The sequence below is a fragment of the Mirounga angustirostris genome, unplaced genomic scaffold, assembly GCF_029215605.1.
Source record: "Mirounga angustirostris isolate CCGP_5_RB_7025 unplaced genomic scaffold, mMirAng1.0.hap1 SCAF_14, whole genome shotgun sequence".
Taxonomy (NCBI): Eukaryota; Metazoa; Chordata; class Mammalia; order Carnivora; family Phocidae; genus Mirounga; species Mirounga angustirostris.
Window position 1 is genome coordinate 43053742 of NW_026991722.1, and position 16167 is coordinate 43069908.

Genomic DNA, 16167 nt, shown 5'->3' on the forward strand with positions numbered 1-16167 from the left:
CTACACCGGCCAAGGTCCCCGCCGCCTGCATCCCTCCCGGCTTCCGCTGCGCTTAGGGCCGAAGCCTAGCCGCCTGCGCGGCCACCGCGGCCGCCTACACACACACACGCACACACACTCTCTTTCTCTCTCTCACACCCTCACACGCACGCACGCCTTCTCCCCCGCCCCCTCCCCAGCTCCTTGATCTCTCGGTCTGTTTTATTACTCCTGGTGCGAGTCCCGCGGACTCCGCGGCCCGCTATTTGTCATCAGCTCGCTCTCCATTGGCGGGGAGAGGAGAGCAGCGGTGAAGGGGGTGGGGTGGGGAGGGGAAGGGAAGGGGGTGGAAACTGCCTGGAGCCGTCTCTCCGCGCCGCTGTTGGTGCTGCCGCTGCCGCTGCCGCCGCCGCCGCCGCCTCCGGCTCCTCGCTCGGCCCCTCTCCGCCTCCATGTGCCGGATAGTGGGAGCGTCGCGGACCCTGCTGCCGCTGCTGGCGGCCCTGCTTCAGGTACGCGGCGGTCTCCGCGGGCCGGGCCGCGGGCGGGGTGGGGCGGGCGGCGCCGGGTCCCTTTGTTCCCCGCGCCGCTGCGGGGCCAGGCTGCGCACCGGGGAAGGGAGGTGCCGCACCGCGCGGTCGGGAGCTGCGCAGGCACGAGGCTCGGGCCGGGGCGCTGGGGCAGGGCTGGCCGGGCCGGCTGGTCTCCGGCGCCGCTCCCGGCGGGTCCCGAAGGGACCTATCGCCGGCCCCCTCTGTTCTTCCTTCCGGGCCGGGCGAGCTTGCAGGGGGTATCTCCGGGCAGCAGAAGGGTGAGGCAGGACAGCTCCCAGGTTTTGCAGTTTTCTGCGCTTCTCGCCCCTCGCTTTGCACTTTGCTCCGATTTTTTTGTTTATTTCTGCAGGGATGGGTCGCGAGTTTGCAGTAGGAATTCTCACTCTGGTGTCTTAGTTATGGGACGTGCCTCCATCCCACCCCACCCTGGCACCCGCGCGCCTCCCGGGGCCCGAGGGCTCCACTGTCCTATTGTCTTTACCCAAGACCAGAGTTGCTTTCTCTTCTTGTCCTCTTGCCCTCACTGTGTTCTGTGTCGGTCCCACCTGGAAGAAAACCTCGTCCCCTTGCCCCGAAGAGTCAATGCGGGCCGGGGCCTCCGCACCCAGACCCTGGCCCCGCACGCCCCGAACGCTGGCGGGTGGGGAGAAGTTCCGTTACTCGGTTATTATTCCTCTTCCTCTGTCCGCTGTCTCTCCCCTGCGTTCGTCCTCGGGGACGCCTTCGCAAGGAGCCTCCGCACTTTTCACGCCTTCGGGAGAGCGCCAGACAGCCTCTTCATAGAATCGGTACTAGGAGTCTTCTCCGCGGCAGGAAGCACCTGCTTCAGGCAGGTCGCAGGTTCCCTTGCCACTCCGCGCCACCGATCCCCAGCCCGGCTGACCGACCAACTTTCCCCGCGGCGTCCAGCGGAGGATAAGCCAAGGCCCCTCCCGGCCGCCCACACGGTCCCGGGAAGCGACGCCGCGCGCCTCAGCCCCGACCCCCGCGCAGGGCGGGGGCAGGCCGGGGGTCCTAAATCGGCCGCGGCTGGCGATGGGGTTCCAAAGCGGCCGCAGGAGAGGGGCGTGTCCGCCCTGAATGCAGGTCAGGGTCCCTGGGGAAATCCGCCCAAGGGGCCCCCTGCGCACCCTTGCAGCTGGGGGTGGCCAGCGAGTGGCAGCTCTGAAAAGTGCGGGCGCGGCTTGGAAGTGCCGCTGCGCCGGGGGCGGCCGGGGCTGGGACAGATGGTGCGGATCGCCCCCCTCCATGGTCTTCACGGGTCACGGCCTGGCGCGGTCCGGCCGCGGCGAGGGTGGGGGGTGAGGGGGCGAATGCGGGCGCCGGGGGCGGGACGGGGTCGGCGCCCGCGGTCTCTCGCGCTTTCTCCCGCCGCCCCCTAGAGGGGTGTGGGCAGAAGCCGCTGGAGCCCTGTCCATGGTCCGCCGTGGAGCCGCGCGCCCTGCCCGGCTCTGCGCTCTCTTCCCCCAGGTCGTGCTCTCCCGCTTTCCGGCGCGCTCTCTCTCTCTCTCTCTCTCTCCCTCTGACTCCGTGGCCGCCCGGGTCCCGTCTTTTCTCCTTTCTTGGGTTTCTCCTTTTGTTCTTTCGTCTCCTGCTGGTCTCTCTCCCCTTCCCCCACTCGCCAGTCCGCCCCCCTTGGCTCTTCTGACTCTGGGGTTTGAGAACTATTAGACTAGACGTTTTTGGCCTCTGCAGTTTTGGGAAGTGGATGGAATTTCTTCTAACTGGGGGAGGAGACCAGTCAGTCACTTGCTAACAAAAGTATCTCCTGTTATAAAACCGCCCTTTATTCTTGAAGTGCGCACTCCTCATTCTTTCCCTCCTGTCACTTAACTGTTTCTTCTTTTCAAATAGGGTTTACTAAAGGGGTTAGGCTGAAGGGGAAGGAAGGAAAAAAATGCTACTTCGGTGGTTTGAAGTTAGGGGGAGGGCAAGATAAACTTAAGAATCCTATGGACATCAGATATTTTCCCTTTTAAACAGAAAATGCCGTAGATCAAAAAATCTTATTTTTAAAAGCATTAATTTTGAACATCATTGAGTGGTCTTACTAATTTACAAACAAGTTTTCATAAATTTTCAGAGTGTGAAACCAGCAGTAGATAGTATCATGTTCACTAACTTTTTGATCTGAAAGTATGTTTTAATTGAATACTGCGCAGTGAAGTTAGGAGAGGAGGAGACATTTGTTGGTCATTCATACCGTGGGACTAAGTGTGGTACCACTGGAGCAGTCTCATTTTCTCTTAGTCATCTGCCTTGAAGTCAGGTGTGAATTTTCTAAGTCATTTTCTCCTTTAAGCATTTTTTAAAAATAGAATTTATAAACGTCACATACTGCGCTTATCTTTACGGTCCCATGTTCTTTCCAGTTTCTTCTAAATGGATGTTATGTTGACGTTTGTAAACCCTCAGGAAAAGGGAAGTTATAACTTTGTCATCAAGTTATTTGGCAGTCTCCTAATTCCTGGGTGCAAGTTAAGCAATTACATTGAATGATTTGCAAGGTCATTAGGAGTGAAAGCAGAGCAGTTTATGAACATGAGTTTCAGGGTTAAGTGCGCCATGTGAATTGTACAACTGAGATTAGAAATGACTTTGTGCTAATGGCCTGCTTTACACACCAGAATAACAAAGATCTATCTGCAAGGTGAAAATGGCCCCTTCTGCAGTCATCTGCTATTCAAGTCCAGTTTTTTTTTTTTTTTTTTTTTTTTTTTTAAGGTCAGACTAAGAAGACAAGACTTTTAGGAAAGAGAATGAATAGGTTATTAGTATAGATACAGAGCAACCTTATTTTTTCAGACCAGTTAAAGAATGATTAAATATTCAAAAAGACTTTGTGCGTTTATGTGTTAACTGAGGTGTTTCTTGTTTTACTTTGAACACTTTTATTTTTACTTTGAGAGATCCTTTATTAGTTTAGTTGTTCTCTTACTTAGAGTTATATAATTCTAGTCATTTGCACATTATGATATTCAGCTTTAAGATTTTCTCTAATTCTTCCTTATTTTAACTTATGGCATTAGTATTTTCCTTTGCACTAAAAACAAGAAAGTCAAATTTAACCATTAAATGTCAAAGATCAAAGGATATCACAAAGTTATGACAAACTTCCCTTTTAAATTATGCAAGTGACTTTCAAGGCCTTCAATAGATTTATCATCAGGCAAAAAAAAAAAAAAAAAAGAAATCAATTTTATTTTTACTACCTACCCAGTAATTACTAGACTAAAAAACCTGCTTTGTTTTTCTAGTTCACGTTTTAATGGCATAGTTCCATTCTTCTTATTTAAATAAATTTGTATGGGTTATGAAGCATCAAGGACATCACCTTAATGTTTATAGGTACTCTGGATTCTTAGTCTTATCACATAAGTCCTGCTTTCAACCTTGGGTGAGGAAGTATGAAAAAAGATGGCATAAACCATATGTGATTTTCACCTGTTAGGTGTATACACTTTGAAGAGATTAATATTCAACACATGAGACACATAAGAAGAAGCTTTATTTTAGGAAGTGGGAAATCTAGGATGCAGTAATCATTTTAGGTATAAAACATATTTATTCTCAGTGTTTATTTGATTTTCATGTGTCTTTGTAACAACTTATTGTGAAAGTAAGGAGAATTAACATAGTTGGTATTTATAGTTTATTTTACTTAGTGGCCATAGGTATGCATATCGTTGCCCTTTTCTTATCTTATGGTATGTGGTCATTACTCATAGATGGTGCATTGCCAGCATACTAGGTGTGATTTGATAAATAATAATTTGTGCATCCTAAAATATTTTATGGACACATTTAAAAAATATATATATATGGAGATATATATGTAGACAGATAATCTGTATCTGTCTATCTATCTATCTATCTGTAATTTCTTAGGCTCCAATTGCAAGTTCAGAATTTACTTAAGATTGTACTTTTTGACTTTCATACGTTCCTGGAAGTCTGCTCTGATCTTCTAAAAGTTCAGACTGAGATTTTAAGAGGAAATTTTTTTAGATTGTATTTTTTGCATATAGAGACTAAAGTCTTCTTGGGACAGATTATTTTGATGACAATATATTGCACCAAACTGTCCTTAATTTCCCTTTTCATTAAAAATTTTCAATTCTTAAATCTGTTGTGCCTCATTAAGCTTCAGGGCTATTAATCGGGAAATGTCAAGACTTAAAGCAACAGTTAATCTTGCTTTAAAATGCCTTAAAAAAAATCCTAAGTAACTCAGATCCCCATTCTGTTTTCAAAGGGATATTCTTAAGTTAGAAGAGTGATTTTTAAAGAAAAATCCTAGATGTTATTTAAGAAATGCCGTGTTTGTGTATATACTCTACCATTTGCCCAAGTTAACATTATTCAAATTTGTTCTTTTGGCTCAAATACAAAAAGTAATCAAGTTTAAGCACTGCACAGACTGGTGGTGAATTTTATCAACCATTTAAAAAATATGGTAGATTTGAAGTTTGGATTTTGTCATTTGAATATTTATCTGCCATTAGTATACCTTCTAAAAACCTAAGCATTTTCAAATTGGGTTAAGAACTATAAGTTGAAATGTAATTTGTATTATGCCGCACATTTCTGTCTTTTCCTACCAAAAACTTATTTTTGTTTTAATTTTTTAGCAAATTATATCAGTTAATTTGAGCAGATGCTAGTCTTTGTGTATTTAACTAAATGTAGATCAGTTTTAATTAAACAACCCTATTTATGCCAGGGAAGAGATTTATATAGATAAATGTTTTAGTTAGAGCTGTATCTTCTGCCTATATAGAGTGATGTCTGTAAAGTAGTCAAAAGAAGGTGAATTCCGGAGCTAAATAGGACCTTTAAAAAGATTTATATTTAAAGATTACGATTTGTGTTACAACAGAGTTTTTAAAAGGAAAATTTGGGTTATAAATAAATGCTTCTTGGTTCTTATTTCTGGTTACTCTCTTTCATACTCTGTGCACTTCCTTGTCTGAGCTTCCCCTGTACTTACAGCAGCACAAAGACCTTGGGTTGTGTATATATGTACAACATGTATGTTGAGGACTGGTATTTACACACATGTCTCCTGCAACATTTATCACAGTTTAGCATGAAGTGTCAATCCATAGTTAATTGACACCTCTTTGTTTGCCATCCGAGGTGATTTGGGTACCAAAGGTGTAGTAATTTTGTTCTGTGCAAATGAGCTGATGTTACATAGGGTCAAGGGCAAGAGCTAGTGTCAAGGGCAAGAGCTAGTGTCAAGGGCAAGAGCTAGTGTCAAGGGCAGGGAGCCTGGGGTTCTAATCTAGTCTAGATGTGGCTTACGCCCTTAAACTCTCCTGACCTCATTTTCTTCAACAGTAAAATACTGGGCCTGGTTGGATTAGTTGATCTCTAAGGGACTTTCCAGTTCTGGGACTCTTGGGGCTGCTTAAAAATATCCCCCAAATGACTCCTTTTCAAAGACTTTGGAATGACTTTAATTTTTAACCTGAAATGCAAAGATTTCCACAGACTCAGAGTGGTAGAATATCTCTTTGGAGGTCATTAACAATAGTTTATTATATATGGTAGGTTAGAAGTCATCTCTCTTTTTTATATGCTTGACTTTTAAAAGTAATTTTTTTTCATTGGCAGTGCTCCTTTTACCACTAAAAGTAAACTATTTTTTTGGGTTAGACTTGAAGGGGAATGTGATACTACTAAGAATAAAAATTATTCCTTTTATTCCTATATACTTCTGTGTTTCTTTGAAAGAAGATAGCTTCCGTGAGAACCTTTGAATTGAGTGATATGGGTCAGCACTAAAAATATAGCCCATTGACCTAGCAAGTTATTTTTCTACAGATATGTCTGTATTCATGATGTACACATAATATATAAATCTATGTGCATATATAACATTATGTATTGATATGTTTATAATTACAAAAGATTGGATTAATTGAACTCTGAATGTCATTAGTAGGAATTGATTTAATAAATTATATGTGTAATATGCAGTTACATTTGCGAACCCTTGCTGTGTGGAGTAAAGCATTTTAGTTCTAGTTCCAGGTCAAGAAAATGATTGTTAAACCACCTAATGTTTATGGCATAGCCACGTACCTAGAAATGCCTCAGAGAAGGACCGCGAAAATGATCAGTGGGATTTCAGGGCTTCTGAATGAGGAGAAATTGGACGAAGACCACGATAGAAGCTGTGACGAAAGAATAGGTAATCAAACGATGTAGGAATAGGATGAAGATGGCCTAAGGTAACAGTAGAACGTCCTAAAGTTGTGTCGAGAACAACCTATGGCAGGCTGAGCTACAAGTAGGCCTAAGAAGATTGGCTAAGTTAATGGGTAGTTAAATAATAGCTTAGTTTCCATGTTGTATCATAAAATGACTATACTGTGCTGAGTTATTTGTGCCTGAGAGATTACATTAGTTGGTTTAAACCATTGTGATATTTCTTACATTCCTTTGACTGAATATTTAATTTTTCATCTATTCCTGGTGGTGAAAGTGTGGCCTAAAGTGTAGTCTAAACACCTTAGTACTATCTAGAATTTGAGATGCAGAAGAATATTTAGTATAGGAATCAGATGCTATTACTGCTTTCAGTAATGATTGTAAGGCTGGCCCTTTTTTCCTCATATGCAGTTTTAAGACCTCTCACAATTTATTTTATTTTTATTAATCGTCAGTAGGTCATTCATGTAACTCAGAAAAAACACATACACCGGAGAAAACCATTAGAACTTCTGATATTTGTTGCCACCTCTTCGAACCCTTTTGTTTTTTTTAACTAATGTCTGGTAGTACTAAACCTTTACAATAAAATATTTTTAATTTCAGTGAAGGAAACTAACATGTTATCCCAGTTAATTGTTTCCATAACCCTGTGAGATAAAATTCCCATTTTAGAGATGATGAAAGTAGAACTCAGTTTGAGTAGTTTTTCTGAGAATCCAGAGTGAAACGATATCTGTCAGAATAGATTGAGCCTGACTGCAAAACATATGGTTTTCTCCCTCCCTCTATGGACTGGGACCCTTTCAATACAGTGGTAGTCAAGGAATGAATATTGCATTAGAGAGGAATTTCGATTCCTCTTTAGTGGGTTGATAAGATTTTTTTTTTAAATAGTCAACTTTTGAGTTATATTCTCTATTAATTTGACCTTAAATATTTTGATTTATTTTGGCGTCTGAACCCAAAATGTAATGCTTGGTTAGGATTTTCACTCATTTTTAAAATACGTTCTCTTAGGGGCGCCTGGGTGGCTCAGTCATTAAGTGTCTGCCTTTGGCTCAGGTCATGATCCCAGGGTCCTGGGATAGAGTCCCACAAGGGGCTCCCTGCTCAGTGGGAAGCCTGCTTCTCCCTCTCCCACTCCCCCTGCTTGTGCTCCTTCTCTCCCTGTGTCTCTCTCTGTCAAACAAATAAATAAAATCTTTAAAAAAATAAAATAAAATATGTTATCTTAGAGAAAGAAGAAAATATCATAGGGAAATGATTCATAATCAGTTTTATAATGTTCTTCAAATTGTCTCGATCAACAAATAATATGCTGATAAGTGTTCAAAAATAATTTTTTTGCGCAAATCCTAGAACTTAAAATACTTCCTAAGAGCCTAGAAACCCTCAGGCTATGTGTGTTTTTTTTTTTTTTCTTTTTTTTGATACTGTTTTTTCAGCGTTCCTTTCTGTGAAAGTAAGTTCAAGAGAGTGGATCACCAAGTTTTGAAATATGTTTAGTGACACATTTTCCCTGTTTGAATCATCTGAATTACTTTTTCTCCCAAAATGAAATTATTTGGGGGCTTTTAAAACAAATATGTCCACATCTCAAAAGGAACTACTAAAGCAGATTCATGCGAATGTTTTGTGGAGGGACAACAGATTTGTTTTGCCAAGGAGAAAGCCTAGAACTGTTTCGCTTGTAACTTGACCTGTTGTAACTGGGCGGATTCAGTTGGCTTGACTAGAATCTCCAACAAAATGTCTCTTGGTTGATTGGGAAGCTATTAAGTGAACTCTGAAATAAATGAATAAAAAAACCATTAATTTTACTAAGTTTAAAGGGGATATAATCCACTCCCTCTGCTTAACATAAATCTTTCATAAACTAGAGATTGTGACCACTTTAATTTTTTTTCTTTTGTTGTCTTAATTGGTTAACACAATGGTTCAAAGTCTGAAGTTCATTCTTTATGACTTTCTGGTCCAGTAAATAAAGAAAAAATGTGTTTTGTGTGGCCAGAATATTAGCCTTTTGCAGCTCCTTTGGCATCCCCCCGGTGGAGTCCATTTGGTGGTAACATGTTCAAAATTAACTTACAATGTTCTGCTTCCCCAAATTGTACTTTAGGGAATTCAAAATCAGAGTTGACACACACCTCAACATACACACTCACACTTTAGGGAACTATCAAATGCTTACAGGAAAGTGCACATATAAGTGGATAACCTGCTGAATATTCATAAATTGAACATACTATTGAGTCAGCACCCAATCAAGACACAGCTTCAACAGCACCTCATGAGTACCCTCCTCCAATTTTAACCATCCTCCAATGCTGAGTATTTACTTGACTTCTAGTGACATCTATTACTTTTGCTTATTTTTATGGAATCTTTGTACTTTATGAAATCCTATATTATATTCCCGTTTGTGTCTGGCATCTTCCACTCAATTTTAGAATTTGTCCATATGTTTGTGTCATACATATGTTTTAATAGTCAGAAATTAGGAAAGATTCATGGATGTTATAGAAATCTTCAGGAAGTTAAGGAAGTTGAAAATTCATTTTTTTTTATTTAAAGAATGGAGTGATTATTTCATTGCAGCTAGAAGTTGCTTGCATATTTGTGGTTTGTCAAGCCATGAAACACCTTTTGTGGGTTTTCCTACTCAGATTTTTTCTTCTGTAGTTCTTTTAACTTGGCAGTGTTGTTTAGCCAAAAGCCAAAACCATTTAGACTGTAGTAAGTTACAGCCTCTACCAGAAGGAGGATGGAGGCAAAGAACTAAATGTCTTTTTGATTTGACGTCTTCAAGCAGAGTTTTGGGGTGTTAACAGATTCTAATCTTTTCAGTGATGCTTCTTAATACCTTCTCTGAGCTTATCGGTGACCCACTTCTCAATGAGGTCTTACCCAGATTTAATTTTAACTTAAAAAGAGGTTAAATGGAGGGGTTATAATGCCATAAACTGCTAGTTTTCCAGCTGTTCAGTGCATCTTTGGGTACAGTTGATCCTCTTTTGTGTTTGTATAGGTTTTTTAAAGATCTGAGAGGTTGCCATGAAGGATGCAGAGTGCCATATTTGTCCCAAGATCTTTCTTTGTAGAGGCCTTTTCTCTCTATTTATAACGGTTGTTTAGTAGATCCAGATTCTAGGTGGAGGATTCCATGCATGGTGCTGAGGACTAAAGAATCAAATTCCAGCCCACCAAGGATTTCTTTGCTTCAAGGCAGTTCTAGTTTTTTTTTTTAACGTTCTTACACGTGTGGACTTTCTTACACGTGTGGACTTTATTTTGCAGTATTTAAAGAGAGTGTACTTTTTGCACGGCCTTAGCTTATTGATACATAATATGTATTTCATTTGTGTTTCGCCCCAACCCATAGTTTTTCTCCCATAAAAGTAATTGTTTGTATTTGGTGTTTGTGTTTTTGGCATTAAATTTTGTTTACAGTCTGTCTTTTCTGTTTGACAAGTACTAAGGACATTTGGGGAGAACATCATAATCACTGATTTAATTTACAAATCGATTTATAGTTAACTTCTTTGTAAACAAAACTGGGTTATCCATGATTTGGTTTATGGTCTTCCCTTTATTTGAGGCTGTCTCTATGGAGCTGTGTTTAAAAGGAGGATACTGGTGTATTTAAATGTAGATAACAGTAGACTATCTGCAGATGGCTTATAGCATTTTATGACCTAAAATAAAGGCATTTTGGAAAACAGTGAGGTTACTTTTTTAGTATTTGCATTTGTAATGGATATTGTCATGATTCCTATTCCTTATTTTCCTAAGTCTTGGTTCTTCAGAATTTAAATGCATACATAATTTAAATATATATATACACACATATATACATACATATACACATACATATCACGTGTTCCTGGGCCACTACTCTGGTTGTTGTGCCAGTATATAAATTGAGACCATGCACCTCCAAACACAGTCTTCTTAAACCTCATGCTATATCAAATTGTATTTATCTGTTTATATTTTCACATTTAGATATTTACTTACCTGAAATTTCTTTTTGTATGTGGTATGAGGGTAGAGAGTCTTGCTCAATTTCTCCCACCAAGATTTTATACACATAATACACAGACTAACACACGAGTGGCTGTTGTTGGTCAAATAAAGCTGCTCGTTTTCTGAACTGAAATGCTCCCTTTATTACGTTTAATATTTCCTTAGATTTTTGGTTCTTGTCCTTTTTTCTTTTCAGTTGTACTGATTTAGTAGCCTAGAGAGGCAGTGAGGCATTGTGGTTAAGATTGGGGTCTCTGGAGCTAGTTGACCTGTGTTTGTACCCCAGTTCTGACACTTGGGTATTATGCGCACGTGGACAACATGACATTTTTATGATAGTTTATCATAAGGCGGTTATGAAAAGTAAATGGGCTAATATATATACATCACTTAAAAAAGTGCTTTCATATGGTAAACAAGGTATAAGCTCTTTAACTGAAGATTTTGGGGCATAGCCATTACCACTGTTTTATACAAACACAGTCAAGGGATAATTTAAATATTTGAATAAATTTGAGCTCTTATATGTCTAAAGCTTTGTTCTGTGTTCAGCGTGATAGCCAGGAACTTGTAACTCTGAAGGGACTATCACCCGAATGTCCCTTCGGCCTCACTGAGGAACCACACCTGAAGGACACATATTTTAACATCCCTCTTTAAATTCTAACAGATGTTGCTAGGCTGATAGGATTAGGGAAAGGGGTTAATGTATATGGAGTGTATTCTGCCAGCAATTTGAATTTTGGGAATTGCAGGTAATCGAACAGAAGCTATTCTGGTGTCTTTCTCTTTGCTTCTGTGATTTAATTCTTTAATGTTCTGATATTGATGCAAACATGTGTGTGTATGTGTTGAGACTAGCCTGGAACCAGAGTAAGTTACTCATCTCTGAATGCTTTTAACATGATGATGAGGACCTCATAGAGAGGAGGGGGTTGAAGGTAATGTTGGTGGATGCCAATACAGAATCTGCAAAAACTGAGTGAGGAGTCATTGTTCTTGTAGATTCTGATAATTTATTGGTGATTAGATGTAGGAAATATTACTTTTAACTCAGTTTCATCCTGTCCTAATAATAGCACATCATTTTTGAGTAATTACTATATGTGCCAGGCACTGTTCTAAGGACTTTAAGTGTATTAACTCATTTAATTCACCCAAGATTATACTCGCTTTACATATGAGGACACCAAAGCACAGATCGTTTAGAACAAGGTACCCAAAGTGATTTTGTTAAGGGAAGAAACTTAGGATTCAAATGCCAGCAGCCTGAGGTCAGAGCCTGTGTTCTGGTTTGGTATTTATTTGAATGCAGGTAAAAAAAAAAAAAAAATTAAGGCAGGATTGGCATCCAGTTCTACTTTGCATATATATGAAGTTCAACCTTTAAAAAAAAATCTTTTTTATTGTAAAATGTGGTCCATGTGGAGGAGTATATAAAGCACAGTATATGCACAGTATAAAAAATAATTAGAGTATACAAATATGTCCGTGTAACTACCAGACGAGTTAAGAAATGGAAAATTGCCAGTACCTTGGAAGTCTCCAGAATACTGTATCTATTCCCCCTTTTTGCCCCAGAGGTAACAATTATCTTCATCTTTCTAATTAATTACTCATTGCTTTTCTTCATAGTATTACCATCTATGTATATATCCCATATATATGGGGGAGGAGAGGTGTGTTTATGTAAATGTGCGTGTATTATGTGTTTATAAATGTATTATGCATATGTGTGTATTTATGTGCACATATATATATAAAATGTACTTTTTGTGATTTGCTTATTCTGCTTAGCATTCTGTCTGTAAGATTCATTCAGTTGAATTGTATAACTCTAATTTGTTCATTTTCACTGCTCTAGGGCATTGCATGCTATGAATATGGTAGAATTTACTTATTCAATTTATTGTTGATGGGTTTGTGTGTGTTCAGAATTCGGCTACTGTGAACATTGCTGTACTTGCCACCTGGGCATTAAGTGTCAGGGATACTCCGGGACTGCATTTCTCAAACTTGAGCTTGTGTAAGAATCACCAGAAAGCCCATTAAACAGAGATTCCTGGCCTCACCCTCTGAGCTTCTGATTCAGTAACTCTGTGGTGGAGCCTGAGAATTTGCATGTCTAGCAAGCTCCCAGGTGATGGAATGCTGGACTGCTCTGGGATATGTACCAAGGAGTAGAATTGCTGGGTTGCAAACAAGAATGTTTTCCAAACCGGTCCACCAGCACCATGTATGTATTTCTCGTTTTCCCATGATTTTAGCATATGTGTTATAGCCAAACTTTAAAATTTTTAACTGTTTAGTGGACTGCATAATTGTATCTCTTTGGTTTCAGTTTATGCTCTCCTGGTTACTAATGAGTAGAAGATTGTTTTGATATGCGTTTTGGCCTTTGTCTCTTCCTTGAGGTGTCTGAATGAACGCTAGCCTATCAGATGAAATTTGTAATTTGTCTATAGCTTGGCCTTACTGTTTATTGCCTCTTCTTTTTGCCTAACATTTTCAGTTGTGGCATGTATGGGATGTTGTCAAGGATTGAACCTTTTTGAAAGCTTACTCATGTGGTTAAATCTAATATTCGCTGAGTGCTTACTATGGGCCAGGCCAAGCCCTTCACCTGCGCTGTCTCATGTAATCTCACATCAGTCCCCTGAGATAAAGTGGGCATTATCATCACTATCCATTTTACAAAGGTCTGAATGAAACCTGGCTTAACACATTCACTCAAAGGCACGCCTCGAGGATGTGGCTGGTGGGGATTTGAACAGGGTTTTGCCTTGCTCGTAACAACTAGTTCCTTGGAAGTCTACAAGAATATATGCAGTGGGAGCATAATAAGCTTCTCTGTTCTAGATTTTGGGAAAGATTGCAGCCTGGAGGAGGATTTGGAGTTTAGAATCCAGACTTTAAGGATCTCTGTTTCAGAGAGCAACTTTGGCCTTACATTGAATGGGAAAATTTAATAGACAGAGCCAGCGTTCAGATAGGATACCATGGAAGCAGGCAGTTTCTGTCACTGGCCACATGACCCCTCGGTGGTGATTTTAAGAGCTGCAAGTAACTGATAGTGGTTGACAGTTCTCTGAATTGCCCTGTTTTTCCTGACCTCAGGCTGGCTGGGCCCAGCACCGTAGTCACCGAGCAATCCAGGGGTCCATGCGACTTTCTCTTCCTAGCACCTGGGCTCCCCCAAGCACTTGAAGAGACGTGGATGTCTGCTCTCAGACCCTCAGTGTTCAGCATCCTGGTGAGCTTATAGCTCTGCTGGTGGTATCAGGATGTTATATAGTCTGGCCTCTTTTCGATCTTTGAGCCTTAGCCTTTGAGTATTCAGTAAGAGTGAGACTTTGTATGTAATTTTGGTGTCTTTGAAGAGACCTAGTAAATAGTGCTTCTATTCATCTAAGTTCTGGTAAGTAAGACAAAAGGGTCAGCAGATAGTCAAAATACAACTTTTCTTACTGACAAAGGCAAGGGTGGAGAATGTAGATTAAATATATTGGATCTCCGAATTAATTCCCCCCCCCTTACCTCCCATCTTCAGCAGCGCTGGGTGAGGGCCAGCCTCCTGCCTGGGGACCCTGCTCCTGTAAGTTCACCTGTAGCATCGTGATATCTGCGTTATGGAAGCAGGCAGGCTCCCAACAGAAAAAAGATGATGAAGGTCCTGAACCCTACATGCCCATTTGTCTCAGACTAACCTGCCAGAGAGGTTGACAGAGGTCAGGAGAGCTATTGCTAACGTAGCGCCCCCTACTTGAAAGTAGGGGGTAAGGGTTCCCGTAAACCTTTCCCAGATTTTGGATTAGCCATTGAGTTTATGTTCTTAACCACCAAGCCTGTGCTCATCGAGAAGGTACAGCGATTGCCCACAGTGGGGAAGATGGGCCTCTGTCAGGACCAACCCTGCTTCCAACCTCATGAAGCCTTAGGAGATCGATAGCTTTACTTTCTCAAGAGTCCCCAAAGCTAATGGGATATGCAAGATGATCAGAGCAGTGGCTGCACAGCCTACAGAATTAGAAGGCACACCCATGTCGATCCTGGAAGATTTATCCCAGGCAAGGTTAGGATCCCACGGCCTATCTCTAAGTGTCCCAAAGACCGTAACAGGGAGCCCATGATATCTGAGAGAAAGACTCACAGTGGGCTGAGAAAACCTTCTTCAGTTTAGCCTTCCCCAAATGCTAATCAGGCCAAGCCTCTTGTCTATAATCCCTGACCCTTGGGCTAAACACAGCTCAAAGAGGAAATGAAGACTTAAAGATACTGAATCTGATGGATGGAAGTTAAAGAAGACAGGGATTGCCACCATGGGATATTCTCGAACCTTGCACGTAGGGGGCAGTATCTCAAATGCCAGTTTTCTCAAGAAAAACCCAGAATGTGTGGGTGGATCCCCTCCCCCGAGGTAAGTACAAAGTGCTGAATATAACCTCCCACTGGGAGCCTCTCCGTGAAGAGTTTCGGTTTGCAACCAGCACATTGAAACCTCCTACTCTACCTTTCCCTATGAGCCCCTGGAGACTGCCAGCCTGGTGTTGTCACTGGCGAGGGCTCTGTTGGGTGGGTAGTTATGGGACACACTGTCTTGGTAGCAAGGTTTTCAGTCTCTTGCCACTTGTTATGGGGTTGCTTTAGCCAAAAAGGCCCTGTGCAAGGCAAGATTTCTCCTTCATTTGTAAAGACCAGTGCAGACTGCCAAGGGGCCAAACTACGGTGGCCCTCACCCAAAAGTGTTCATCATTTGGCCAAGGTCACCCCATGTGTCCTGCCTCTTTTCTGAGATCCTTGGCCTACAGCCTTTCCTGAGGCCCCTTGCTTGCTCTAGACCCTACCCCTGTAAACAGCCACTTTCCTGGAGAATAACCACCATAAGTTGTGGTCACACATCAAGATCAAAATACCCTGTGGTTTAGGAATTAAAGCCTCTTGATGTTAAAAACTACTTGCCCAACTATAAAAACCAGCCACACTGCACAATCAAGGCTGCAAACCACCAAGTTGAAAAACATTCAGGGCCATAGTAAAACATCCTTTCTCCCCTGCCTGGAGACCCGGTAACCTCCATGAGTATTTTCTTCCCCAATGTTGGATTCCTTTTTTATTATTTGCCGAGATCTCCAGATAATATACCAAATGCAAGTCTCGAAGGGGCCCAATAAATAGGACCTCTCCTGCTGAACCAAATTCTGAACCAAGTGAAATAGAAGCCAGGAGAGCCAACAGTCCGGAAAGGAGGGTATCACGTGGTTCTGGCAAAAGCTGGGCTTGAAAGTGTAGCTTTTGTCTGTTGCTAATAGGGAACCCCAGAATTCCACAGATATGGGTGCTCAGTTGCAGGCGGTTGTGGACACCCTCCCCCAACCCCCAAATGCTG

At 41.7% G+C, this 16167-nt stretch overlaps 1 protein-coding gene across 1 annotated transcript in view; it reads left to right on the forward strand.

Annotated features, from left to right (window-relative positions):
- Nucleotides 1-336: 336 nt before the first annotated feature.
- CDH2 (cadherin 2) overlaps nt 337-16167 on the forward strand; it is a 209126-nt gene continuing 193295 nt past the window's right edge. Inside the window, exon 1 of the mRNA XM_054510335.2 lies at nt 337-491. Within this exon, the coding sequence (XP_054366310.1) occupies nt 432-491 (60 nt within the window). The 5' untranslated portion in view covers nt 337-431. The remainder of the gene's footprint in view (nt 492-16167) is intronic.